Below are 26,447 nucleotides of genomic sequence, written 5' to 3'. Positions count from 1 at the left end.
TGAGCCACCACGCCCAGCCGACAAATGTATTTTTCACACAAAATTGCAATGAGGATAGGAGGTACGATGAATATGTTTCACAAGATCATCCAGATTCCTTCTGTGACTTTACTCCACTTTTCTCCTTTATGTGGTCCGTCCTTACCACTACCAAACACATGCTACAGTTGGTAAAAGGGAAAGTAGAGCCTGACCTGGAAGTTTCCTCATAACTTCCACTCACATGATAGCCATGCCTAGCTGAATGAGCCAATGAGAAAAGTAGTTTGTACATAAGCAACATGTCTCCAGCTTGGAGACTATCTAATAACCAAAGGAAGAAGGTAAAAAATGGATTTCAAAGACTATTATCCCTTTCCCCATCAGAGATACTGATTAAAGTACACTACATCATTCAGTGAAAAACTCTGCAGCCATTAAAAATAAGAGACAGGCCAGGTTTGGTGGTTTACACATGTAATCCCAGCACTTTGGGAGGCCAAGTCGGGAACATCACTTGAGAACAGGAGTTAGAGACCAACCTGGGCAACATTAGAAGACTCTGTCTCTAAAAAAAGTTGGTGGGGTGTAATGGTTTGCCTGTTGTCCCAGCTACTTGGGAGGCTGACGTGGGAGGATTGCTTGAGCCCAGGAATTTGAGGCTGCAGTGAGCTATCATTGCGCCAGTGCACTCCAGCCTGGGTGATAAAGCAAGACCTAAAAAATATGTATTATTATACATTATATATATAGTCATTGTTATATAAAGTTGTATTTGGCAGTGAGTGAAAACTGCAACTACAAACATAGGATAATTCTATTTTAAAATTATGTGTGTTATGAATATATATAGGTATACATGTAGGCACCTGTGTGTATGTGTTTGTATTTATGTATTAAATATATATATTTGAAAATATAGAGTTGTCTGGGAAAATGTTCCCTAACGTATAAATGGCAGTTATTTCTGGAGAATAAGATTGAAAGTGAGTGTCTATTTTATAGTTATTCTTTTATACAAAACAATGAAAAAAATTTTTTTTGAGACAGGGTCTTGCTCTGTCACCCAGGCGGGAGTGCAGTGGCGCGATCATGGCTCACTGCTGCCTTGACCTTCTGGGCTGAAGCGATCCTCCTACCTCGGCCTCCCAGGTAGCAGGGACTACAGGTGGGCACCACCACACCCGGCTTTTTTTTTTTTTTTTTTTTTAGAGACAGGGTTTCGCTATGTTGCCCACGCTAGTCTCGACTCCTGAACTCAAGGGATCAGCTTGACTTGGCCTCCCAAAGTGCTGAGATTACAGACATGAGCCACCGCACCCAACCGAAACATTTTTTAAAGCAAAAACATACATGATTTAAAATAAAATATCCAGAAATAACTGCTTCAAACTTGCTTTTAAGGTCAGTTTCAAAATTGCTTGAGAATAGGCCAGGTGAGGTGGCTCATTCCTGTAATCCCAGCACTTTGGGAGGCTGAGACGGGTGGATCATGAGGTCAGGAGTTCAAGACCAGCCTGGCCAAGATGGTGAAACTCTGTCTCTATTAAAACTTCAAAAATTAGCCAGGCGTGGTGGCAGGCGCTTGTAATCCCAGCTACTTGGGAGGCTGAGGCAGGAGAATCACTTGAAACTGGGTGGCAGAGGTTGCAGTGAGCCAAAATCCCACCACTGCACTCCAGACTGGGCAACAGAGTGAGATTCTGTCTCAAAAAAAAAAAAAAAATAGCCAGGAGTGGTGGCGGAAATCCCAGCTACTTGAGAGGCTGAGGCAGGAGAATTGTTTGAACCCAGGAGGCAGAGGTTGCAGTGAGCCGAGATCTTGCTATTGCACTCCAGCCTGGGAGACAAGAGCAAAACTCTGTCTCCGTCCCTGCAAAAAAAAATTGCCGGAGAATAAAGGTGAAGCTCACATATTATTGGAGAAAATTTGGTTAAGCTCTGAGAGTAATTAATTAATTTAGGCAAGATGAGAAAAGTGCTCTTATTGAAAGACATTATAAAGTGATGGATTTAATATACTCAAAGACATAAGAAAACATAATTGACTCTGGGTGGTTGGGGGAAGGGAAATGAGGAACACATTAAATAAAATTAGAGGATACCTTAATTTTTTACCACATTTTACTTATTTCACTAGATAAGTTCATAAGTGTTTGCTATAATTTTGGCTATTTTTTCTTGTCTGAAATATTACATAGTAAAATGTTTTAACTGGATGACAAGTAGAGATAAAGTGAATTCTGTTTGAAAAAATTACATACTAATGAATTACGACTTTGCTATGGTCTGAATATCTGCGTCTCTCCCAAATTCATATGTTGAAATTCTAACCCCCAACATGATGGTATTAGAAGGTGAATTACAAATTGTATTGACTTATTTTGCTTATTCTTTGTCATATTTAAATTTATGATAACTGAGAAGACATTAATTTGCAAAGAAAATACATTTTTAACAAGATACACGAAATTTTCAGTGAACTTGGAGTTAACTAGGAAAAATGCATAGTTCTAGCCAAACCTACTACAAGCAAAACTTCAGGAGTAGTAGCTGGCACTGAGGCTACTGTGCACTTGAAATGTACACCCAGCTTGTGTAACATTTTCCAAGAGTACCTCTCATCAAAACTTTTGCTTCTAAAGAGTTTTCTATATTTTTAATTGGAGGTTTTTTGTTTTGTTTTGTTTTTGAGATGTGGTCTCTGTCGCTCAGACTGGAGTGCAGTGGCATGATCTTGGCTCACTGCAGCCTCCACCTCCTGGGTTCAAGTGATTCTCCCACCTCAGTCTCCCAAGTAGCTGGGACTACAGGCATGCACCACCACACCTGGCTAATTTTTCTATTTTTAGTAGAGATAGAGTTTCGCCATGTGGGCCAGGCTGGTCTCAAACTCCTGACCTTAGGTGATCTGCCCGCCTCGTCCTCCCAAAGTGCTGGGATTAAATGGCAGATTCCATATGTGAGGAGGTGTGTACACATACATATGCAAACAAAATAAAATAACAGTGGTTTGAATATTCATTGAGGGGAAACACGTGCAATTCTATGACATAAATTAACTAGAAAATTTATATAAAGAAATTATACAGAATTCAGAATAGAGAGACATAGAAATGTGAAAGATTCAAAAATACTTAGAACAGATTGAGGTATAACATGCCTAAGCTGAATTCAAGGAGAAAAGACAGAATGGAACACAAGCAATATTTGAAGAGATGTTGGTTAAGAATGTAAGCCCCATGAGGGCAGAATTTTTTTTCCCCAATACTGTATCTCTAAACCTAGACTAAAGCCTGATATATAAGTACTTAATAAATATTTGTTGAATTATGTTGGATTCTATTTCCAGTAATATGAGAAACTATACACTTACATAAGCTATCCCGCTGAAAACATTCAAAACTGGGTAAAATGTAAAAATAAAATCTTCTTAAAATTATTTCTGAGATCCCAAGGAAACTTTTGTCAAATTAGAGGCAGAAGATGAGATAAAGGAGTCTTTGCAGAAACAAATTTGTGTGTATTTTTAAATAAAACCTGAACCTTCAAAAAACAAATAAGTTTTGTGGTTGAGCTCATCCTTTTACTCCATTTGGGGGCATTTTTTTCCCTACATGTAAGAGGTATTTTGGAGCACAAGTTGAAACAGCACTAGTTATGGCAAGTACATTAAAATCTTTCAAAGTCCACACTATATCCTCTACTCTCTTCTCCCCCACCCTCCACCCACAACTTTAAAAAAAAAAAAAATCCTCCATTGAAATTTCCCCCCTTCTTCATGAAAAAATCTGCAGTAACAGGAAAAGGGGATAGCTGGAATAATAATCTTTTTATTTGTTTATATTGAAGAATAAGGTTTTGTTTTGTTTTGTTTGAGACAGGGTTTTGCTCTGTTGCCCAGGCTGGAGTACTGTGGCACAATCACCATTCACTGCAGCCTTGAATTCCCAAGTTCCAGTGATCCTCCCACCTCAGCCTCCCAAATAGCTGGGACTACATACAGGAGTGCACCACCACAACCAGCTTTTTTTTTTTTTTTTTTTTTTTTTTAATTTTTGTAGAGAAGGTGTCTCGCTATGTTGCCCAGGCTAATCCTGAACTTCTGGTCTCAAGTGATCCTCTAGCCTCAGCTTCCCAAAGCGCAGGGATTACAGGTATGAGCCACTGCATCTGGCCTAAAAGTCTTGCTGTCTGGTAAAGAAAGTCTTCACTTTGTTCTTCAAGGTTGTTTTAGTTCTTTACCTTTTCTGTTCCTATGCACATTTTAGAAACAGCTTGTCCATTTTCTCGTACCTCACCTCCCTCTTCCTACACACACTGCTGAAATCTATACTGGAATTATATTGAATCTGAAGAACAACTTGATGAAATATTAACATCTTTATTATAGTGAATCTTCTAAGGATTGAGCCTGTTACATTCTTCTACCTATTTCTTTTAAAAATTGTCTCAATCTTTTATGGTCTTCTGGGTAGACAGTTTTCATTTTTCCTTTCCAATCTTCCTCCCATCTATTTCATCTTCTTGCCTTATTGCACTAAGATGGTTCATCCAGTAAAATGTTGAATACAGGCAGGAATAGTGGATATCTTATTTTGTACCCAATCTCAAGGGGAAAGTGTTCAACATTACACCATTGTGTATCCTCTTCATATATGGCTGGACTTAATCTTCTAATATTTTGTGTAAGATGAGACTGTCATGTGGCTTCTCAACACAAACAATGGAATGCAGAAAACAGATTAAAACAATAATTCAAATTGTGAAAGAAAATTCTCACCAATAGAACTCCAAACTGAACAAATATATCCTTCACAAAGGTAGGTGAAGTAATTTTATGACAAACAAAAACTGAGATAATATCACCAGAAGATCCACATTAATGGAAATTCTAAAAGATGTTCTTCAGGCTAAGAAAATGTGGCATGTATAAGCAATGGAATACTATTGAGGCATAAAAAAGAATAAAATCCTGTCAAATGCAACAACATTGATGAGCTGGAGAACACTACATTAAATGAAATAAGCCAAGAACAGAAAGACAGAAAACACAGGACCTCATTCACTCATATGTTGAATCTAAACAAAACTGATCTCATAGAAGTTGAGAATAGAATAGTAGTTACCAGAGACTGGGAAGAATAGGAGGAGGGGGTAAATGGAAGGACGTTGGTCAATGGGTACAATGTTACAGTTAAATAGGACTAAGTTCTGGTACTCTGTTGCACAGTAGGGTGACTATAGCTAACAATAAGGTATTGTTTTGTTTTTTGCTTTTTGTTTTGAGACAGGGTATCACTCTGTCACTCAGACTGGAGTGCAATGGCACAATCTTGGCTCACTGCAACCTCTGCCTCCTGGGCTCAAGCGATCCTCTCACCCTGTCCTCCTGGGTAGTTGGGACGACAGGTGCATGCCACCATGCCTGGCAAATTTGTGTGTGATTTGTAGAGCTGGGGTTTTTTCCAGTTGCCCAGGCTGCATGGTGTATTTCAAATAGCTGGAAGAAAGGATTTTGAATGTTCTTACAATAAATAAATCATAAGTTGCTGGGTGTGATGGCTCAAGCCTGTAATCCCAACACTTTGGGAGCCTCAAGCCCAGGAGGTCAAGGCTGCAGCAAGCCGAGATTGCACTACTACATTCCAGCCTAGGCAACAGAGCAAGATCCACAGATGTAAGAAGGTATGAAAAGCAATGTTAAAAAGCAGTATTCAATAAATGAATACTGAATGTTGCATAAATCAATAATAATGTATTGTGAGGCTTAAAATATAAGTAGACAAACTACATAGAAAAAATACCATAAATGGACTAAAATGTTTGAAGGGTCTTGCATCACGCATGGATGTGTGTTGTAAATTCTAGGAAAACTGAAAACCACTGAAGCAACTGTAAAAGAATGCACAAGTATCAATTTAAGAGGGCGATAACATTAATAATTATTCATCCAGTTCAAAGGAAGAAAAGAAAAAGAAACACAAAATAGGCAAAACACAAAAAAAGGCGGGGGTGAGGGCAATTAGCCAGGGCTCAGTAGCTCACGCCTCTAATCCCAACCCTTTGGGAGGACAAAGTGGATGGATGTATTTAACTGGATCGCCTGAGCTCAGGAGTTTGAGACCAGTCTGGCCAACATGGCGAAACCCTGTCTCTACCAAAAATACAAAAAATTAGCTAGGTGTGATGGTGCAGGCCTGTGGTCCCAGCTACTTAGGAGGCTGAGGCAGAAGAAGCACTTGAGCCTGGGAGGTGGAGACTGCAGTGAGCCGAGATTGCACCACTGCACTTCAACCTGGGTGACAATGAGACTCCCGTCTCAAAAAAAAAGGCAATTAGTAAAATGCTAGATTTAAACCTAAACGTGTCAATAAACTTAAGCAGACTGCCAAGACAAAGGCTGTCCTAATTTTTTTTTTGAACCTGCTTATAAGACACATTGTTAATAAAAGGATTACAGAAAGCTTGAAAGTAAAAGGATAGGAAAAGATAAACCATAGCAACATTATCCCAAAGAAAGGTTAAGTAGCTATACTAATGGCAGGCAAAGTAGACTTTAAGACAAAAGCCTTGTTTGGAATACAGATACCTGAAAATTCCAAAAGGATTAACTCATAAGGAAGATAAAGCAATTTTAAATATATATGCACCTACTATAATACCCTCCAAATATGTAAAATAAAAATAGAAAGGAGAGGCCGGGCGTGGTGGCTCACATTTGTAATCCCAGCACTTTGGAAGGCCGAGGCGAGTGGATTACGAGGTCAGGAGTTCGAGGCCAGCCTGGCCAACACAGTGAGACCCGTCGCTACTAAAAACATAAAAATTAGCTGGGCATGGTGGCAGGCACCTGTAATCCCAGCTACTCAGTAGGCTTAGGCAGGAGAATCGCTTGAGCCAAGGAGGCGGAGGTTGCAGTGAGCCGAGATGGTGCCACTGCTCTCCAGCCTGGGTGACAGGACAGAACTAGGCTCCATCTCAAAAAAAAAAAAGGGAGAAAGATAAATCCACAAATCACAGTGGGAGATTTTAACATTACTTCCCTTGGTATGTGATAAAACAAGCCCACAAAGACTTGGTAAGGATATAAAAGATTTAAATAACACAAGTAATAAAATTGACCTAATTGGCACAAGCTAAACTGCATATAATAGCTAAAGAATCAACTTTTTTTTCAGGGCCACATGCCTATAGTTTCCAAACTTAATCATATGCAGGGCTCAATAGCAATTCTCAACAAATTTTAAGTGATTGAAACTATACAGAGAATGCTCTTTAAAGAAACTGGAATTAAGCTAGAAATAGATAATAAAAAGGTCATTAGAAATTCCCATACATTTGGGATTTTATTTGGTTTTCAAAAGTTTTATTATGATGTGCCCAAGTGTGGTTTTTTTTTTAAATTACTTATTTTTTTGACATGAGGTCTCATTGTCACCCAGGCTAGAGTGCAGTGGCACAATCACAGCTCACCACAGCCTCAACCTCCCAGGCTCAGGTGATCCTCCCACCTCCACCTCCGGAGTAGCTAGGACTACAGGTGCCCTCCACCATGCCCAGCTAATTTTTGTATTTTTTGTAGAGGCAGGTTTCGCCATGTTGCCCAGGCTGGTGTCGAACCCCTGGGGCTCAAGCGATCTGCCCACCTCAGCCCCTCAAAGTGCTAGGATTAGAGGCATGAGATTCACCACACTTGGCCAGTTGTGGTTTTATATTGAGAAATAAAAATAAAATTCTAGGTCCCCAACTGAATGGACACCCTCTTAGCCAAGGAGACCCCAGAGAAACCTGGGAAACTGAGTTCATAGCTATGAGGGGATGAGAGGTCCAACATGCCTCATTATGTGTACTCCCTCACCAAATGCCATTAGACTTTCCTCCCCAAGGGCTAACCAGAAAGCAGCCCTTTCAAGACGCCACATTGATAATGTCAATTACTAGCTTATCTCCCCAGGGGGAGAACAAAGACAAGATTAATCAGTCCTTCACCCCTCTGCTTCCTCTATTCCTATTTCTTCAAATGTTCACCTTACCTTATGTAAAATGTAGATTTACTGGGCACCAATTAAAGTCTCATAAGTCTGTAATCATTCATCTCGCTGCCACCCTCACCCTCCTCAGACTTTTAAAGGAAAATGTATAAATACTAAACCTCCTGAGAACCTCTTTGGAAAAGAATAGGCACAGATACATCCGTGAAACAAGTTTTCCCAAGTTTTTTTTCCGCTGGGCACGCCCTCAAGCTAGCTCAATAAACCTCGATGACTGAGACTTACGCCTCAGTCACTTATTTTGGTTGTCGATATTTATCCAACTTGGGTTCAAGACCATAGGCTTGTTGTGTTTCCCCTGTTGTGGCAAATCCTCAGCCATTTTCATTGACTATTACCTCTCTGAATTACTTTACCATTTTCCTCCCTTGCATACACTGCTCCAGCCACAAGGGCTCTTTACTGTTTATTGAAAGCTCCAGTCTTGTTATTCCTTTGCTTCGAATTCTCCTCCCTCATATCCAAATGGCCTGCGTCTTTACCTATCTGATCTCTACACATCACCTCAGCAAGGCATTGTGACCATCCTACCAAAAACTGCAAAGCCATCCCACTTCAGAACTCCTAATCTTCCTTCCCTACTTCCTCTCTGTAACATTTATCACTCTCATTTGGCGTTTTGTGTCCCTCCTGCAAATGTAGGCTCTATGCAGGCAGAAATTTTTCTTTTGTTCACTGTTGTAACTGAGTAATGAGAACAGCACCTGGAATACAACGTATGCTCAAGAGCTATTAAATAGCTTTTCTTTATTCTTCCAGGTCATTTCACCTGCAAAGCCTTCCCTGGTGACCCAATTATCACATCATTTGCATGAGAATAACATTTTTTTTTGGGGGGGTGGGGACGGAGTCTCACTCTATTGCCCAGGCTGGAGTGTAGTGACACAATCTCGGCTCACTGCAACCTCCACCTCCCAGGTTCAAGTGATTCTCCTGACTTAGCCTCCCTGTAGCTGGGACTACAGGCATGTGCCACCACACCAGGCTAATTTTTCTATTTTTGTAGAGACAGAGTTTTGCCATGTTGGCCAGGATGGTCTCAAACTCCTGACCTCAGGTGATCTGCCTGCCTCGGCCTTCCAAAGTGCTGGGATTACAGGCGTGAGCCATCACGCCAAGCCTAGCATAGCCTAGCATTTTGCATTTCTAACACAAAGGTCAGCAGCCTTGAACATACTGCTTTGTGGATATGTACCTATAAACAGAAACACATACACAGGGCTGTGAGAACAAAGGCCCAACAGGCATTAACAGAAAACTTAAATCTGAAGGGTGCATTTATTTTGTGGCCCATTCCCCACTCACCCCTATTTCACTCTGGAGCACCAGGGGATACTGAATTCCACAATAAAAGATCATTCCTTATAGTTAACGTGCTGGCCGTCAAAAAGCAAATTTTTGGAAAGGTCAGGATTGTTTGATGTAGAGTCCAGAACATCACAAATGGCAGGTCTTAATACAGAAAACTAGACGATAGGATTGTGATTTGAGGAAGGGGTACCTGGATGAAAAAGAAGTCTGAGGGTATGAAAGGCAACTAAATTCACATAAAGAAAAAATTAGAAGAGAAATAAAAGCCCTTTTTAATCTTCATTATATAATCTCGGTTCCTAGATAACTTTGTTCTTCATCCATCAAAACAGAGATATATAACATATTTAAAGAGGTAACACTAGTTCACTAAGACAACAAAGATTCTTAAAGGGTTGAGCTGTATCTGAAATCTCCAAAAAGGCTGAGCAATTTGACAAAGAGCCCCAAATAATTTTGATGCCTCCATACTCCTTTTCAGATCTACTATGTAAAAGCAGCACTCTGGTCACCCTTTAGATGCACAACACACAAAATATTTACAAAAAATGTCACAGAAACTGTTGTTTCCATTATTTGGAAGAAAACGAGGACAAATTCCAGGATCTGACTTGGCTCATTGTTTCAAACAAACATATTTGGACGTGCTGGAAGAGAAGAAAGAAAGTGGGAAAGAGAGACCAAGTCACAACACCAAAGATTTTTTTTTTTTTTTTGATGGCGTCTTGCTCTGTCGCCCAGGCTGGAGTGCAGTGGCACAATCTCGGCTCACTGCAACTTTCGCCTCCCAGGTTCACGCCATTCTCCTGCCTCAGCCTCCCGAGTAGCTGGGACTACAAGTGCCCACCACCATACCTGGCTAAATTTTTTGTATTTTTAGTAGAGATGGGGTTTTCACGTTAGCCAGGATGGTCTTGATCTCCTGACCTCGTGATCAGGGGCCCGCCTCAGCCTCCCAAAGTGCTGGGATTACAGGCATGAGCCACCGTGCCCAGCCAACACCAAAGATTTTGGGACAGTCATGGCAAGGAGTGGCAGCTGTTACAAATTTGAATAGGGTAGTCAACTGGCCATGGAAAGTGGAGTTGCAGGCATTTGAGTATCATAATTTCTTTTAGTATAATTATTTAAGTTCCTTTTTTGAAAAGAGTGGCTGGACATGGTAGCTCACACCTGTAATCTTAGCACTTAGGGTGGCCAAAATGGGAGGATCGCTTAAGCTCAGGAATTCGAGACCCGCCTGGGCAACAGGACAAGACCCTCATCTCTACTAAAAAAAAGAAAAAAAAAAAGTCATGCTAGCTGCGACAAAGACAGGCCTAAGAAAAACATTCTCAATGGCGTGAACCTGGAAGGCAGAGCTTGCAGTGAGCCGAGATGATGCCACTGCACTCCAGCCTGGGTGACAGAGCGAGACTCCGTCTCAAAAAAAAAAAAAAAAAAAAAATTCTCAGATGATACCTCTTATTTTCACCTAGTCATAGTCTCCATCCCGCTGGCTATAGTGGTATCGAACCAAATACAGAGCTACATTTTCTGGGCTATGTGATTTAATAGCATTCATTTTAACCTCAAAAAGGGAAAATGGGTTGGATTTGTCCAGTTGGATTTCAGAAGATATTTTAAAGATTGACTAGTCATAAAAAAATTCTTACACAATATTAGCCATAAAAGAAATTCTTGTTTATGTACTTTAAACCCACATCTTAATGACTGACTCTAATAGCACTGGCCCATGTAATCACTACTCTTTCCTTCTGAATTTATGTCAATACATTATTGGTGTGGTGGATTTTGCTTTGTCCAAATTACCTGAGTAATCATGTAAATCGTTATCATTCTACAGATAGTGTGTAGAAGGACCCTAGATTGGAAATACAGCTCACTGAAGTCCAAACTGTATTTTGGTGGTTACCCAAACCTTGGTATCTTAAAAGATGTTTCCTTAATAGCCCCTTAGACATCTCTGCCAATTTTTTTTTTTTCTTGAGACAGTCTGTCACTAGTATGTAGTGCAGTGGCACCATCAAAGCTCACTATAACCTCAAACTCCTGGGTTCAAGCAATCCTCCCACCTCAGCCCCCCAAGTAGCTAGAACTGCAGGTACACGCATGGCTAAATTTTTCTACTTTTTGTAGAGAGCTATTCTTACTGATGCCCAGGTCAGTCTTGAACTCCTGGCTTCAAGCCATCCATCCTCTAGTCTCAGCCTCCCAAAGTGCTGGGATTACAGGTGTGAGCCACAGCACCCAGCCTGTCTTTCCTAACACAGCTCTAAACTGATTTCAGTCCTAACTTGCCATCTCTATCCGCTTTCAGCTCCTAGGTTTTTCATAAACACTATTTGGGTTCTTTTGTTATTTTTTAGACAGGGTCTCTGTCACCCAGGCTGGAGTGCAGCAGTGTGATCATAGCTACTTCGCCTCAACCTCCTGGGCTTAAGCAATCCTCCTGCCTCAGCCTCCAGAGTAGCTGGGACTCAGGCTCATGCCACACAATCAGCTAGTTTTTCTTTTCGTAGACAGGTTTTTGTCATGTTGCCCAGGCTGGCCTCCAGCTCCTGGGCTCAAGCAATCTTCCCACCTCAGCCTCCCAAAGTGTTGGGAATTACAGGCCACTGCACTCAACCATAAACACTACTTTGTTATCTCCAGTAGGAATACTACATGTTGGCCGGGCGCAGTGGCTCATGCCTGTAATCCCAGCACTTTGGGAGACCAAGGCAGGCGGATCACAATGTCAGGAGTTCCAGACCAGTCTGGCCAACACAGTGAAACCCCCAACTCTACTAAAATTACAAAAAAAAAAAAAAAAAAAATTAGCCGGGTGTGGTAGTGTGCGCCTGTAATCCCAGCTATTTAGGAGGCTGAGGCAGAAACGTGTGAACCCGGGAGGCGGAGGTTGCAGTGAGCCGAGATCGCGCCACTGCACTCCAGCCTGGGTGACAGAACGACCCTCCATCTCAAAAAAAAAAAAAGACTACTGCATGTCTTTTCCCCCTGGGAAACTGTCATTACTTTTATATTCTAACTTATTCCTTGTGTCTTTTCAAGTGCACAGTTCCATGGTTCAAGGATAAAGCACTGATCGGAAACAAAAAAAATCTAAAATCTTGTATTTAAAAAATTAAACCTTCCAACCTAAAAATGAATACCACGTAAAAATGTTAGTACAATCTGTTATTAAAATTCCTGTGCTCGCTTCAGCAGCACATACTGAAATTGGAACACAGGCCAAGAGTGGTGGCTCACGCCTGTAATCCCAGCACTTTCAGAGGCCAAGGCAGGAGTATCACTTGAGCCCAGGAGTTCGAGACCAGCCTGGGCAACATAGTGAGATCCTGTCTCTACAAAAAATAAAAAATTAACTGGGCATGGTGGTGCACACCTGTAGTCCCAGGTACTTGGTAGGCTGAGGTGGGAGGATCCCTTGAACCCAGGAAGTCAAGGCTGCAGCCAGATGGTTTGTGCCACTGCACTCCAGCCTGGGTGACAAAGGAAGACCCTATCTCCCAGAGGAAAAAAAAACAACAGATTAAAATGGCCCCTGCACAAGGATGACACGCAAATTCATCAAGCATTCCATATAAGAAAAATTCCTTTCATACACTGTGATCAGTAGCGCTTAACTGAAATTACTGAAAATTACTCCTTTCCCCTCAAGCATTCATTATACCCCCATTACTACCCCTCCAATAGTAAAGCTTCAAGCCAATACTAGCCTTTTCTATAAGCGACATGAATATTGTTCAGATTTTCCAGGTACAAATCAGTGGACAAAACAATTTGTACAAAGGATTTTAGTGCATACAAACTGTCATCAAATAAGGTGCTTTTTAACCAGGTTAAATTTTATCATCATCCCTTTAATTCACTATTTACCAACCTCTTTCCTGCCAGGGCACACAGGAAATGAAACATTTTGCTGGATAAGCCACAGATGAAGATACTAGTGGTGGAACTGGCTCACGGATACAGATTGCTGTGCAAAGCTCTATGCATTTACTGTTTTAATAATTACTCCAATAAAACGATTTTTAAAAAGAGATCTTTTAACACATCCACTTACACAAGTGAGTTATATACATACAAAAACTAACTGGAAATACTTCTTCACATTTTCACTGTAACCATTTACTTGTCAAGGGAAGGCATAATGAATATTCAAAGTCAAGGCTAAAGCTACAGTGTTAAACTCAAAAAAGGTTGCAATTTAAGTGCTCTCTTGTATAAAGCATCAGAAAGTTAATACAAGTACTAGTCTTAAGCAGCCACACAAGTCTAAGCCACATTTATTTGCACATGTATAGTAATGGGCAACAGATACTCCAAGTTCATACAAATTTGTAAAACAACAAAGTTAATAATCACTTGGTACACTTGTGTGTTATCTTGCTTACATATTAAAACCTAGATGAACTTCCTTCATTTTGTGGACTTCCATACAATACTTCCTTAAACAAAATTCTTGAAAACACTTATCGGCATGTTTCAGTTAGAGCCAACACAAAGTTAAGACAAGACACAAACTCAAAAACCAAGTTTGAAAGATACTTTTCTACCTCCCTCCCCTAGAAAGAAGTGATTTTAACAGATTTATGTTATATCACACAAGTAACCATGAAGACAAAAGAAAGACGCTCCCATCATCAGGAAGAAAATGCCAACCAGATCATACTGTTTAGTTATCTACCAAACATACGGTTAAAATGTGAGAAACGGGGGAAAATGCTTAGATTAAAATAACAAGGGAGAATAGAAAATAGCAAATGATTTTAAAGAGAACTGTTCCCCCTCAAAGCTGCAAAGCTCTGACTGACAACTCAAAATTGTCCAAGGCAAATAAAAATGAGGAAACCTTCAAAAACATTCTAATCACGTGCAGTATCTAGTGTTAAAAGCTGAAAATGATAAAGAGGATATTTATTATACAACTGTCAACGAGGACATCCCAAAAATAATGAAATAAACACAGATTTATTTCTACAAAAGCAATGTATGATACAGAATTAGAAGGGAACAGACTTAAAGATTTGCCTATTAAAATATACAGATTCTTACTGAAGAGTATAGGATATTTAAAAAAGATGACAAGGGATGTTAATCTTTTTTTATTATTATCATTTTTACATATTTTGGAACCTCACATAATTTTGATAAATAACTCTTACAAAATTATGCAAAAAGTACAAGAATGTCTGGTAAACAAACAGTCTGTATTTTCCAAAAAGATTTTTTACAACATGCAATTCTTAAGGCAGCATCCTCCTTACAAGGAAAGGTAATCCTTTTATATCAAGAAATCTTCTGCTGCAAAGAATGGCTAAGAAAGCCTGGCTTCTTCCATTAACGCCTTTTGTCTTTCCTGTCTGATTTTCGGTCTCTTTCACTTCTTGAAGATCTTTTGCCTGATCGACTACTCTCTGATATAGACCTCTTTCTGTCGGACCGGGAATTCTTATCCTTTGATCCTTTTGTATCTCTACTACTACCACCTTTTGAAGATTTGTGACTTCTTTCTAGTCCTGAAGTATCCCTTCTCTTCCGATCCACGCTCCTTCTGTGCTTTCTATCTCTATTATGTCCCCGGCCCCTACTCCGACTTCTACTCTCACTACTACTACTAGTGCTGCTGCTACTATCTCTGCTGCTGCTGCCACTTGTACTGGAGCTGCTACTGGAACTACTTCGACTGCTACTACTTCCACTGCTGGAACTACTTCCACTGCTGCTACTGGTTGAACTACTACTAGAACTGCTACTGCTACTGCTTCGACTTCTACTCTTGCTTGTTTTATTTCTAGCTCGACCTCTACTTCTGCTCCTAGTTTTGGTTTTGCTCTTGCTCTCTGGATGTACTGTCAAGACTGGCTCTACTGGTACCTCAGTGAGTTTTACAGACTCTACAGGAAATTCCTTCCTCTCAAGTAGTAAATGCCCTTGCTCCTGAGTAACTTGGGGTGTTGGCTGTAAAACAGCTAATGACAAATTCTCAGGCTGAGAGGGAGGCTGGGACTGGAGTACTGGTTGGGACTGGGATTGAAGCTGAAGCTGGGGCTGATGCTGGGGCTGAGGCTGAGGCTGAGCCACAGGCTCAGGTTGGGGCTCAGATTCTTTTTCTTTTTCCTCAGACTCCTTTTCCATATCTAAAGCACTGACATTCTCTTTCCCAGGAGAAAGGGATTTACATTCTTTATCTGGCTCAATTTCAAATTCCATTTCTGGTTCCAATTCTTTGCTAGCTTCATTTTCTGAAGGTTCTACACTTTCAACTCGATCAGTTTCCATTACCTCCTGGTCAGCAATTACATGTTTGACATTCTCAACCATCTCTAGCACATCCATAACTTCTTCAGGCTGACTATCCTGCTGCTTCTCACTTTCCCTTACCTCAGTTTCCTCCTCCATCTTAACCTCCATTTCCTGTTTTTGTTCTTCCTCCTCCTGTTCTTTCTCTGCATCACTATGAACAATCGCTATTTCCTTTTCCTCTTCCTCTCCTGCTTCCTCTATTTCTACATCATTGTGCTGATTACCTGTCTCCTCCAACTCTTCCTCTCGCTGAGCCACCTTACCCTCTTCTTGTTCCGCCTTCTGTTCTTCATTACGCACCACCTGATGCTCTTTTTCCTTCATTGATTGTCTTCTAGGCCTAGCCTCCATTTTATTTATTTGTTCTGCAAATTCGATACGTCTACCTTCAAATAAAGCTAAAGAATAAAAATTTACATGTGTAAAATTTACTGATTAAGAAAATTCAAAGCCACAATTTTACAACTGGTCACAAATTGTCATTAAGCTTCATCTGAATTTGTTTTTGTAAAGTTATGACAAACGATTATGGCAATTAAGTAACCACAAACTGACATAAAATTATAAAAGCAAAGATCCATGGGAAATCTACATACTAGAAATTGTGGCAGACAGAACTAGACATTTTCTAACTGATAAAGAAGAAAACACATCAATCTTTCTGTCTGATGAAAAACAATAAAACTTCTGTAAAATAGAACCAGTCTTGGCATAAAATCATATATATTAATTTTTCTGATCCCAAAGAGACAAATCATCTTAGCAGTGTCTATCCTTCCACGTGTTTTCCATCTAGAAACTGAGTTGGTTTTCACATTTGTCTTATTAGCATTTTATCAGAACAATAGCATGCAAAAAAAAGTAATTTTACATAAATGCTTAAGGAATACAAATGCATAAGCACTGTCTATAACTTTCATATTAAACTCTATCAAGATACAAATATTCCTATACTACAAACTCACCAGCATCTCAGAATGTATCTTTTTTTTTTTGAGATGGAGTCTAGCTCTGTTGCCCAAGCTGGAGTTCAGTGGCACCATTTCGGCTCACTGCAACTTCCGCCTCCCAGGTACAAGTGATTCTCCTGCCTCAGCCTGCCAAGTAGCTGGAATTACAGGTGCCCACCACCATGCCCAGCTAATTTTTTTTGTATTTTTAGTAGAGACTAGAGACGGGGTTTCACCGTGTTAGCCGGGATGGTCTCGATCTCCTGACCTGGTGATCTCCCAAAGTGCTGGGATTACAGGCATGAGCCACCACGCCCGGCCTAGAATATATCTTATTTAAAAAAAAAAAAAAAAAGGCAGGCTGGGCACGGTGGCTCACGCTTGTAATCCCAGCACTTTGGGAGGCCGAGGGGGGGGCAGATCACGAGGTCAGGAGATCCAGACCACGGTGAAACCCCACCTCTACTAAAAATACAAAAAAAATTTGCCGGGTGTGGTGGCGAGCGCCTGTAGTCCCAGCTACTCGGAGAATAAAAAAAAAAAAAAAAAAAAAAAAAACAAAAAACAATACACCACCAAACACGAATCAGTTTTTTAGAAAACAAAGTGTCATATGGACATCAATTCAATGGACCTCTTCACATACTTACCATTCATTTTTCTCTGTGACTCTTCTATTAGTTTTTGGGTAGCTGGACACATTCTTCCAGGAATATAAAACAAATGGGGCTTTGTCTTAGTTCTTATATATTTAATTATTTTGGCATTATGTTCATTCCATTCTTCTTGCTAAAGAAAAGGTAAAAGGTCAGTGCTTTTGTAAACACAAAGGATTACCAATCTTAGAATTCCAAATTACCACTCACCAGCTGTGCAAGCTCAACTTTCTGTTCCAAAAGCCGCAGTTCTGTCTGTTTAGCACGCCTCTCTTCAAACAGTTCTCTCCTTTCATTTTCAACCTGCTTTCTCTCTTCTTCTGCCTGAACTTCAAGTTTTTGTTCAATTTCCTGGCGCCGCTTTTGCTAAAAGTTAAGTAGCCTGCTTTAGTATTTACGTGTTGAAATAGTTACAAGACAAGGTATATGAGATTTCAGTTCAATTATGATAAAAAGTTATTACACACACTAATTACGTGAAACATTAGAGGCAGGTAGATCATCTGAAGTCAGGAGCCAACATCATCTCTACTAAAAACACAAAAAAATTAACAGGACATGGTTGCACGCACCTACAATCCCAGCTACTTGGGAGGCTGAAGCAGGAGAATCACTTGAACCCCGGAGGCGGAGGTTGCAGTGAGCTGAGATCAGGCCACTGCACTCCAGCCTGGGCAAGAAGAGCCAAACTCCATCTCAAAATTTTTTTTTTTTTTTTTTACTATCTGCAGGCCGGCCACAGTGGCTCACACCTGTCATCCCAGCACTCTGGGAGGCTAAGGTGGGTGGATTGCTTTGAGCTCAGATCAGCCTGGGCAACATGATAAAACCCCATCTCTGCCAAAAAAAAAAGTATCTGCATATGCTTCACACTCTTTTTTTTTTTGAGATGGAGTTTTGCGCCTGTTGCCCAGGCTGGAGTGCAATAGTGTGATCTCAACTCACTGCAACCTCACCTCCAGGGTTCAAGTGATTCTCTTGCCTCCTCCTCCCAAATAGCTGGGATTACAGGCGCATGCCACCACAGGCGGCTAATTTCGTATTTTTAGTAAAGACAGGGCTTCACTATGTTGGCCAGGCTGGTCTCCAACTCCTGACCTCAGGTGATCCACCTGCCTCAGCCTCCCAAAGTGCTGGGATTACAGGCGTGAGCCACTGCACCTAGCTGCATCAGATTTTCAATTCAGGATACCAACTAACTAGAAGTTAGCACTTGGTACTGACTGTAATTTGTCTTTAAGGAAATGGAGACTTGAGGCTTTTTTTTTTCACATTATCTAAATTTCAAGCTTATTAGCTATGATATCAACAACTGTTATATTCCAACATAATGTTTAAGTAAGGCTGTTCTATAAAAAGTTAAACCAAGTTTTTACTTGGCTTTCAGGTTTACAATTAAGTATTAAAAGAGCTTTAAGGCTTTTTTAAAAAAACATTAATCTACTACTTTGATAACTTAAATACATGATGCAAAACAAAGCTTGGATAAATACCCTTTCAGTAGCAACAGTGGATTCTTGTTTAAATTTTTGAAGGGTACCCATCAACAAGCCAAATATTCGCCGGTTCCTAAAGAACAGAATAAGAAAATTTACTGTCAACAGGATCCATTTCATTTAAACCCATCATTTTCTAAGAAATACTACAGGACACTTGAACAATCCCTTGATTCTCCTTATAACTGCATTATTTCACTAGAGTTTTTTTCCCCCAGGGAAATACCTTTGCTTTCCCTTTTCATCCATATTTTGATCCTGGATAAGGTCTCTACGTGTGCGCTCTTTGGAGGTAGCTACAACTGAAGACTGCAATGCTGGCTGCAGAAAAAGAAAATCTCAGTAATTTACCTAGCATATGAGTGGTGTGCTTTTAAATGTAGTAAAGTGAAGGTATTACATTCATTTAAGTTCTTTCAACCTCAATACCTTTTTAACATCATCATCCTCTGGGTCGCTTTCCTGGCGTGATTCTCTTCTGGTCCGACGCTCCCCGCCCAGCCTGTCATAGAAAATATTAATTTTTATGAGACAGGGTTTCACTATACCACTCAGGCTGAAGTGCAGTGGTGCCACCACGTTCACTGCAGCCTCGATCTCCCAGGCTTAAGTGATCCTCCTGCCTCATCCTCCCAAGTCGCTGGGACTACAGGCGTGAGCCAGCATGCCTGGGTAACTTTTTTGTACTTTTTGTAGGGATGGGATTTCACCATGTACCTAGGCTGTTCTCCAACTCCTGGGCTCAAGCAATCTGCTGGTCTTGGCTTCCCAAAGTGCTGGGATTATAGGGATGAGCCACTGTGCCTAGCCAAAAATTAATTTAAACGACCACTGAGGTATTTATGTAACTGCACACCAAGGGCAAATGCCTTCTCTTTCTAGGACTTGTTTCCAGAAGCTTTGTTCCATCAAGTCTCCATCCCATTTTATTCTTTCCTCCAGCAGAGAAAGGATACAATGTGTGAACAAATGCCCAAACCAAATTTGCTCTCCTGTATTTTCTAAGTATATCAAACTGGTTAAGCTTTTCAAGTACAAGTCAGAAGAAATGGTACTAATTGACAATGTTGCCAATTTTACTCTTCACATGACCTTTATTTTGATAAAATTTAGGTTATCATGAGTGCAGAACTGCGTTTTGAGGGAACTGATAGTCAACTGTTCAGTCAAATACCAACAGAACTTGGGGGGGGAGTGGCATACTACTCAATTTTAATATTGCTCAAACAGAATTATTATTAATAAATATTTATATTTGTGTGGTACCTCAGAAACTAAAGAAGCCTTCAGGAATCTTTTTTAAAACCTACCTACTGACTGCCCCTTCAAGGTCTCTCTGTTTGGCTGGGGGTCCTCCTCCACTATCTGAGAATCCACGCCTGAAATTTAAAATGTTCAACATAAAGCACTTGAAATACAAGATAAATGGTATTTCCATTTGACAAGAGAATATGGTTAAACTTTTAAAAATCTTTCCAACTAATGTAGCCTTAAACGGGCATTCATTCCAAAATGCTTTTATAGTGTTACTTTATGAGAATTAAGTTCACTCAAAATTGGTACACTTAATATATTCTTCAACCTCCAGTTTTTCAGGATAACTATATTTATACAGAAACCTAGTCTATTACAACTTAAACAAAACAAAGACGACAAACACTGGGTTATTGATTTTATCACAGGTTTTGTTCAAACCAACATATTTAGTAAAGTACCAGTAGTTTCAGCATGAGTAAAGTCCAAAGGAAATCTTACCTCAGTAATAAACTACCACGTCCTCTACCTCCACCAGGACCAGAAAGGGCCAGCAATCTGGCTTGGATGGGCCTGTAAGAGATTTACAAATCAGTGCAAGATCATATGTAGACACACATAGTTGCACCCAAATACTTTCAGAGATGTGAATCTTAAGGAGAAAAACCACAAAAGTTCCAAAAAGATACTTTCAAATAAATCCAAATGTCTGAAACAGGACAGGAAGTACTATTTCATTTAACTTCCTCGTTTCTCCAGGACCTATGTCACAGAAATTACATTCACCTCGATGCCCCCACACATTAACAAGCCTGGATCAGGTCCCCATCCCGCCATCCCCGAGGAGACTACACGTGGGCAAGAGGCTGGGGTGAGGCGGCGAGTCGCGTCCCGGCAGGGTCTCGGGGCCAGCCCCGGGCCGGGTGTCCGCCGGAGCGGGAACGGCCTTTGTACTGCAGTTCCGGGCCTGCAGGGCCGAGGGCGGGAATCAGCAGTCTGGGTCTTCTCACAGGCCGAGAAACCACGCCGGCGCACCCAGGCCTCGCTCTCCTTCCTCAGGGACCTGAGACCAGCGTCTCTACGGTGGGGGCCTGGGGCCTCTCCACCTCTGCGACAACAGGATTTTACCCGCCGCCCCGCGAACAGGCCTCGAGGATCCAGCCTTCTGAAGGCTGGCCGCCCTCCCCGCCCCCAATTCACCCCGACCTGAGGGCTGCCTCTCCGAGCTCCGAGTTCCGAGTTCCCGTTAGGCCCTTACCTCACGTCATTCGGATCCCGCCCGGTGAGCTTGCGAATATTCTCATCCACGTTCTTAAGGCTCTCTTTGGCCTTTTCTAGCTGTTCCTGCAAAGTTCTCACTGCGACCGCCATCTTCTCCCTGCAGCAGGCTTGAGACTGCTTTACAGGCCGCGCCGAGATATACCGCGCCGCCGAGACGCGAAAGGACTGACAGCCGGGCTCAGCCAATGACGATGAGCGTTGTTTTCCGGCCTCAACCACTCAGCGACCGGAAGGGGGAAGAACCTGCAGCCTTTGTGACTCTGAGCCAATGAAAAGTCAGCCAGGCAGTCACCTCCCTCCCCAGTTATCTGCGGGTGCCTGGATCCCGCTGCTAGCGCAGAGTCGGGGCGGGTTTCACAATCCCTGAGTTCTCGGAGACTTGGGCTCGCGATCCTGCAGTTCTGGCAAGGAGAGCGCGGAGTTTTCCAGGCCTTTTAACCTATGATGTAATGTGCCTTACACCGTTTTAACGTGATCACATCAGAGTGGGACTTAGCCAAGCCTCCTTTTCCTCCTTACCCTCACCTTGGTTAATGATTTAATTAGGAAAGGGCGCGGCTATTCTGTTGGTGCGCATGCTCAAAGAGGGGGTGGGTGCGTGCTTTCCTCTATTAGGTTAATTTTTTTTTTCATACGGAGTCTCGCTCTGTCGCCCAGGCTGGAGTGCAGTGGCACCATCTCGGCTCACTGCAACCTCCGCCTCCCGGGTTCAAGCGATTCTCCTGCCTCAGCCTCCTGAGTACCGGCGCGCGCCAACACGCCTGGCTAACTTTTGTATTATTAGAGACCGGATTCCAGCATGTTGGGCAGGCTGTTCTCACTCCAGACCTCAGGTGATCCGCCTGCCTCGACCTCCCAGGGTGCTGGGATTACAGGCGTGAGCCACCACGCCCAGCCTGATTCGGTTAAAGTGAGCAGAGGGAAGACAAAAATGAAAACTAGGAAAAGTCATTAATCATAATGGCTAACGTTTGTTAGGGGTTGATCTTGTTCCCGACCCTCTGTGAAACCCTCTACATGCCTTATTCCTCACAAACTGAAAGTGTGGATAAAATGCCTGTTACTACTGATAAGGAAATTGAGACTGGAGATAATATAACTGTCCTTTGGTCACGCCAGTTGAGAATCAGTCTCTGATTAGACGCTGAGCATCTATACTAGAGAAAAAACAATGGCGAGACAGACAGGCAGTCATGGTTGAGTTAGCCTCTTCACCTGGCCTAGAGCTGGTTAAGACCAGGCCTAAGGGAGCAGCCCTGTTGTTAGTGGTGTCTGTGTGCTGTCCCGCTTCTGCTTCTGCCCTACCTGCACTGCCAATGTGGGAACTAGTTTTGTTCTATAAATATATATACAAATTGAAGCTCAGAAAACATTTTTTCACAGGCCGGGCACAGTGGCTCACGCCCGTAATCCCAGCATTTAGGGAGGCTGAGGCAGATGGATCACTTGAGGCCAGGAGTTGGAGACCAGCCTGGCCAACATGGTGAAACCCCACCTTTTTTTTTTTTTTTTTTTTTTTTTTTCTCGCTCTGTCGCCCAGGCTGGAGTGCAGTGGCGCAATCTCGGCTCCCTGCAAGCTCTGCCTCCCGGGTTCACGCCATTCTCCTGCCTCAGCCTCTCCGAGTAGCTGGGACTACAGGCGCCCGCCACCACGCCCGGCTAATTTTTTTTGTATTTTTAGTAGAGACGGGGTTTCACCGTGGTCTCAATCTCCTGACCTCGTGATCCGCCCGCCTCGGCCTCCCAAAGTGCTGGGATTACAAGCGTGAGCCACCGTGCCCGGCCGAAACCCCACCTTTACTAAAAATACAAAAATTAGCCGGGAGTGGTGGTGCACGCCTGTAATCCCAGCTACTCAGGAGCCCGGGATGTGGAGGTTGCAGTGCGCCGAGATTGCACCACTGCACTCTAGCCTGTGCGACAGAGTGAGACTCCGTCCCAAACAAACAAAAATACAAAACACTTTCCCACAGAAATAATGCTGTAAATAATCTCAGCCAGGCATCTATCTTCCTTGTACAAAGCATTAGTGGGCCCAGTGTATTAATTAACTCAAGCTACCACTTTAATCCAGCAATCTTTTAGAGCTTCTATTGTGTATCAGCAGTAAACTAGGGTTTGAAAATAAAGCCTAGAACAAGATAGTTGTGATTCCTGCTTCTGTGGGGTTTGTAGGCTTCCAAAGGAGCAATGATCATTCGTTAGTTCAACAAATACTGAGTGCCCACTATGTGCCAGGTGCTATTCTAGGCACTTGGGTGTATCAGTGTACCATAAAGATCTCTGAGCAAGTCCAGTGGATTGTGCCTGTAATCCCAGATACTTGGGAGACTGAGGTGGGAGGATGACTACTGCCCAGGAGTTAAGACCAACCTGGGCAACACAGCAAGAATCCTGTCTCTAAAAATAAAAATTTAAAAAATTGTACTGGGAGGCCGGGCGCGGTGGCGTGAACCCGGGAGGCGGAGCTTGCAGTGAGCCGAGATTGCGTCACTGCACTCCAGCCTGGGTGACGAGAAAAACTCCGTCTCAAAAAAAAAATAAAAAAAAATAATAAAATAAAATAAAAAAATAAAAAAAAAAATTGTACTGGGGAGGCTGAGGCGTGATGATTGTTTGGGTCCAGGAGTTTGAGACTGCAGTGAGCTGTCATCACACCACTGCACTCTAGCCTGGGCAACAGAGTGAGACTCTGTCTCAAAAATAAATAATAAAGGCTGGGCACGGTGGCTCACGCCTGTAATCCCAGCACTTTGGGAGGCCCAGGCGGGCGGATCACCTAAGGTCAGGAGTTTGAGACCAGCCTGACCAATGTGATGAAACCCCGTCTCTACTAAAAATACAAAAATTAGCCAGGCGTGGTGGCATGCGCCTGTGATCCGAGCTACTCGGGAGGCTGAGACAGGAGAATTGCTTGAACCTGGGAGGCAGAGGTTGCAATGAGCCCAGATTGCACCATTGCACTCTAGCCTGGGCAACAAAAGTGAAACTCCATCTCAAAATAAGTAAATAAATAAATACATAAATACATAAATTGTATAGCATATTAGAAAGCGGGAAGTACTATAGAAGAAAAAAATGTAGAGATGAATAACGGGGATGAAGATTGACAATTATTTAATTCTGATTGTGAGCATACTTAGCCTATTGATCTTATCACAGGTCTGTGTACAACCTTAGGCAGTACCTGAGGCATGAGTGTGATAATAGTAGAGCCTATTCAGCAAGTGTAAGAATGTTTGCATGTATGGTCGGCCCGGTAACCCCAGGATTTTGGGAGGCCTTGGTGGGCGGATCACTTGTGGTTGGGAGTTCAAGACCAGTCTGGCCAACTTGATGAAACCCCGTGTCTACTAAAAATACAAAATTAGTCCTGCGTGGTGGCAAGTGCCTGTAGTCTCAGCTGCTTGGGAGGCTGAGGCAGAATTGCTTGAGCCCAGGAGGTGGAGGTTGCATGCAGTGAGCCAAGATCATGCCACTACACTCTGGCCTGGGCAACAGTGAGACTCTGTCTCAAACAAAACAAAACACACAGCTGGGTGCAGTGGCTCAAGTCTGTAATCCCAGCACTTTGGGAGGCCGAAGCGGGTGGATCACCTGAGGTCAGGAGTTCGACACCAGCCTGACCAACATGGAGAAACCCCGTCTCTACTAAAAATACAAAATTAGCTGGGCGTGGTGGTGCATGCCTGTAATCCTACTCGGGAAGCTGAGGCAGGAGAATCACTTGAACCCGGGAGGCAGGGTTGCAGTGAGCTGAGATAGTGCCATTGCACTCCAGCCTAGGCAACAAGAGCAAAACTCTGTCTCAACACACACACACACACACACACACACACACACACACACACACACACTCTCTCTCTCTCTCTCTCTATTCTTGCTTCCATAGGATCTATTCCTAAGAGCCTTGGCAATTTAACTTTATGGAGAAGGAGCAGTAGGATGCTGTGTTCCATAGTTAGTAGGTCCTCATTAAATATCAGTTTCCTTTCTATCCAAAAACGTACTTTAAAAGCCTCATGTTATTGTGGTTGGAGAAGTCCACTTTGATACATTGGTCATTTACTTACTTTTTGACTTGTGTGGTGGACTTGGACTCCTTTTTCTTGATGGTAGTGATAAGGGCAAGAATGTTATCTAGACATAAAGGACCTGATTTCACATAAGGGAAAATTTAGTGCTGGAAAAATTAAGATTGCCATGGCAAAATACTCTTCAAAATTACACAATTTAGTGTTTTCAAAGGCTTAAGTGGAACTTTTATGCTGGATTTATGTGATGAATGGAATAAACTGATTCAAACATTAGAAGGGACATGTTTTAAAAAAAAAACTACCGGACGGGCGCGGTGGCTTACGCTTGTAATCCCAGCACTTTGGGAGGCCGAGGCGGGCGGATCACGAGGTCAGGAGATCGAGACCACGGTGAAACCCCGTCTCTACTAAAAATACACACACACACACAAAAAATTAGCCGGGCGTGGTGGCGGGCGCCTGTAGTCCCAGCTACTTGGAGAGGCTGAGGCAGGAGAATGGCGTGAACCCGGGAGGCAGAGCTTGCAGTGAGCTGAGATTGCGCCACTGCACTCCAGCCTGGGAGACAGAGACCTCTGTCGCCAGGTGAGTGCAGTGAGACAATTTTATCGTGAAACCTCTGACTCCAGGTCAAGTGTTCTGTGCCTCCGTCCGACCTGGCACCACGCCTGGCTAATTTTTGTATTTGTAGTAGAGACGGGGTTTCACCATGTTGGCCAGGCTACTCTCAAACTCATGACCTCGTGATCCACCCCTCCCCCCCTGCGCCTCGGCCTCCCAAAATGCTGGATTTTACAGGCATGAGCCACCGTGCAATATGTTAATTTGGGGGAAAACAACAGGGACAATTGGGGAAAAAATTTTGTTTTGTGAATTACCAAGGAAAGAACTAATCACAGGCTAAGCAACATGCTTAAGTTTGAATTTACCAAATTTAAGATGCGCATACTATGATGTAGCATGTGTATTTATTTGCATATGCAATGGGTCAATTCCTACAGTTGTCTCACACTGCTGTAGATTATTAGCAACTCCATCCTGCAGTGACATCGCTTTCCTGAATTCTATAGCACTTTTCACCTAATCCTCTGATTACTCTGTATTTTCCGGTTCAAGT

General features: G+C 42.3%; 1 protein-coding gene across 1 annotated transcript; it reads right to left on the bottom strand.

Moving 5' to 3' along the window:
* Window positions 1-13,174: 13,174 nt before the first annotated feature.
* Window positions 13,175-21,439, bottom strand: PNN (pinin, desmosome associated protein). The gene is made up of 9 exons (XM_032135135.2): window positions 21,271-21,439; window positions 20,514-20,585; window positions 20,069-20,137; window positions 19,188-19,260; window positions 18,985-19,079; window positions 18,756-18,831; window positions 17,473-17,628; window positions 17,257-17,395; window positions 13,175-16,054 (listed from the first exon to the last, which is right to left on the bottom strand). The coding sequence occupies exons 1-9, from the start codon at window positions 21,381-21,383 to the stop codon at window positions 14,691-14,693; spliced, it is 2,157 nt and encodes a 718-aa protein (XP_031991026.1). The 5' UTR covers window positions 21,384-21,439; the 3' UTR covers window positions 13,175-14,690.
* Window positions 21,440-26,447: the final 5,008 nt, after the last annotated feature.

The sequence above is a fragment of the Hylobates moloch genome, unplaced genomic scaffold (assembly GCF_009828535.3).
Source record: "Hylobates moloch isolate HMO894 unplaced genomic scaffold, HMol_V3 SCAFFOLD_16, whole genome shotgun sequence".
Classification (NCBI taxonomy): Eukaryota; Metazoa; Chordata; class Mammalia; order Primates; family Hylobatidae; genus Hylobates; species Hylobates moloch.
The sequence above is the reverse complement of the archived record's forward strand: the minus strand, read 5'-3'. Positions and strand labels throughout refer to the sequence as shown.

Excerpts from the sequence above, each read along its gene's own strand:
- PNN (XM_032135135.2), bottom strand. The coding sequence starts at position 21,383 with ATGGCGGTCGCAGTGAGAACTTTGCAGGAACAGCTAGAAAAGGCCAAA. Across the intron at positions 20,586-21,270 it reads CGGGATCCGAATGACGTGAG|GCCCATCCAAGCCAGATTGC; the intron begins GTAAGGGCCTAA and ends AATCTCTTACAG. Across the intron at positions 18,832-18,984 it reads GATGAAAAGGGAAAGCAAAG|GAACCGGCGAATATTTGGCT; the intron begins GTATTTCCCTGG and ends TCTGTTCTTTAG.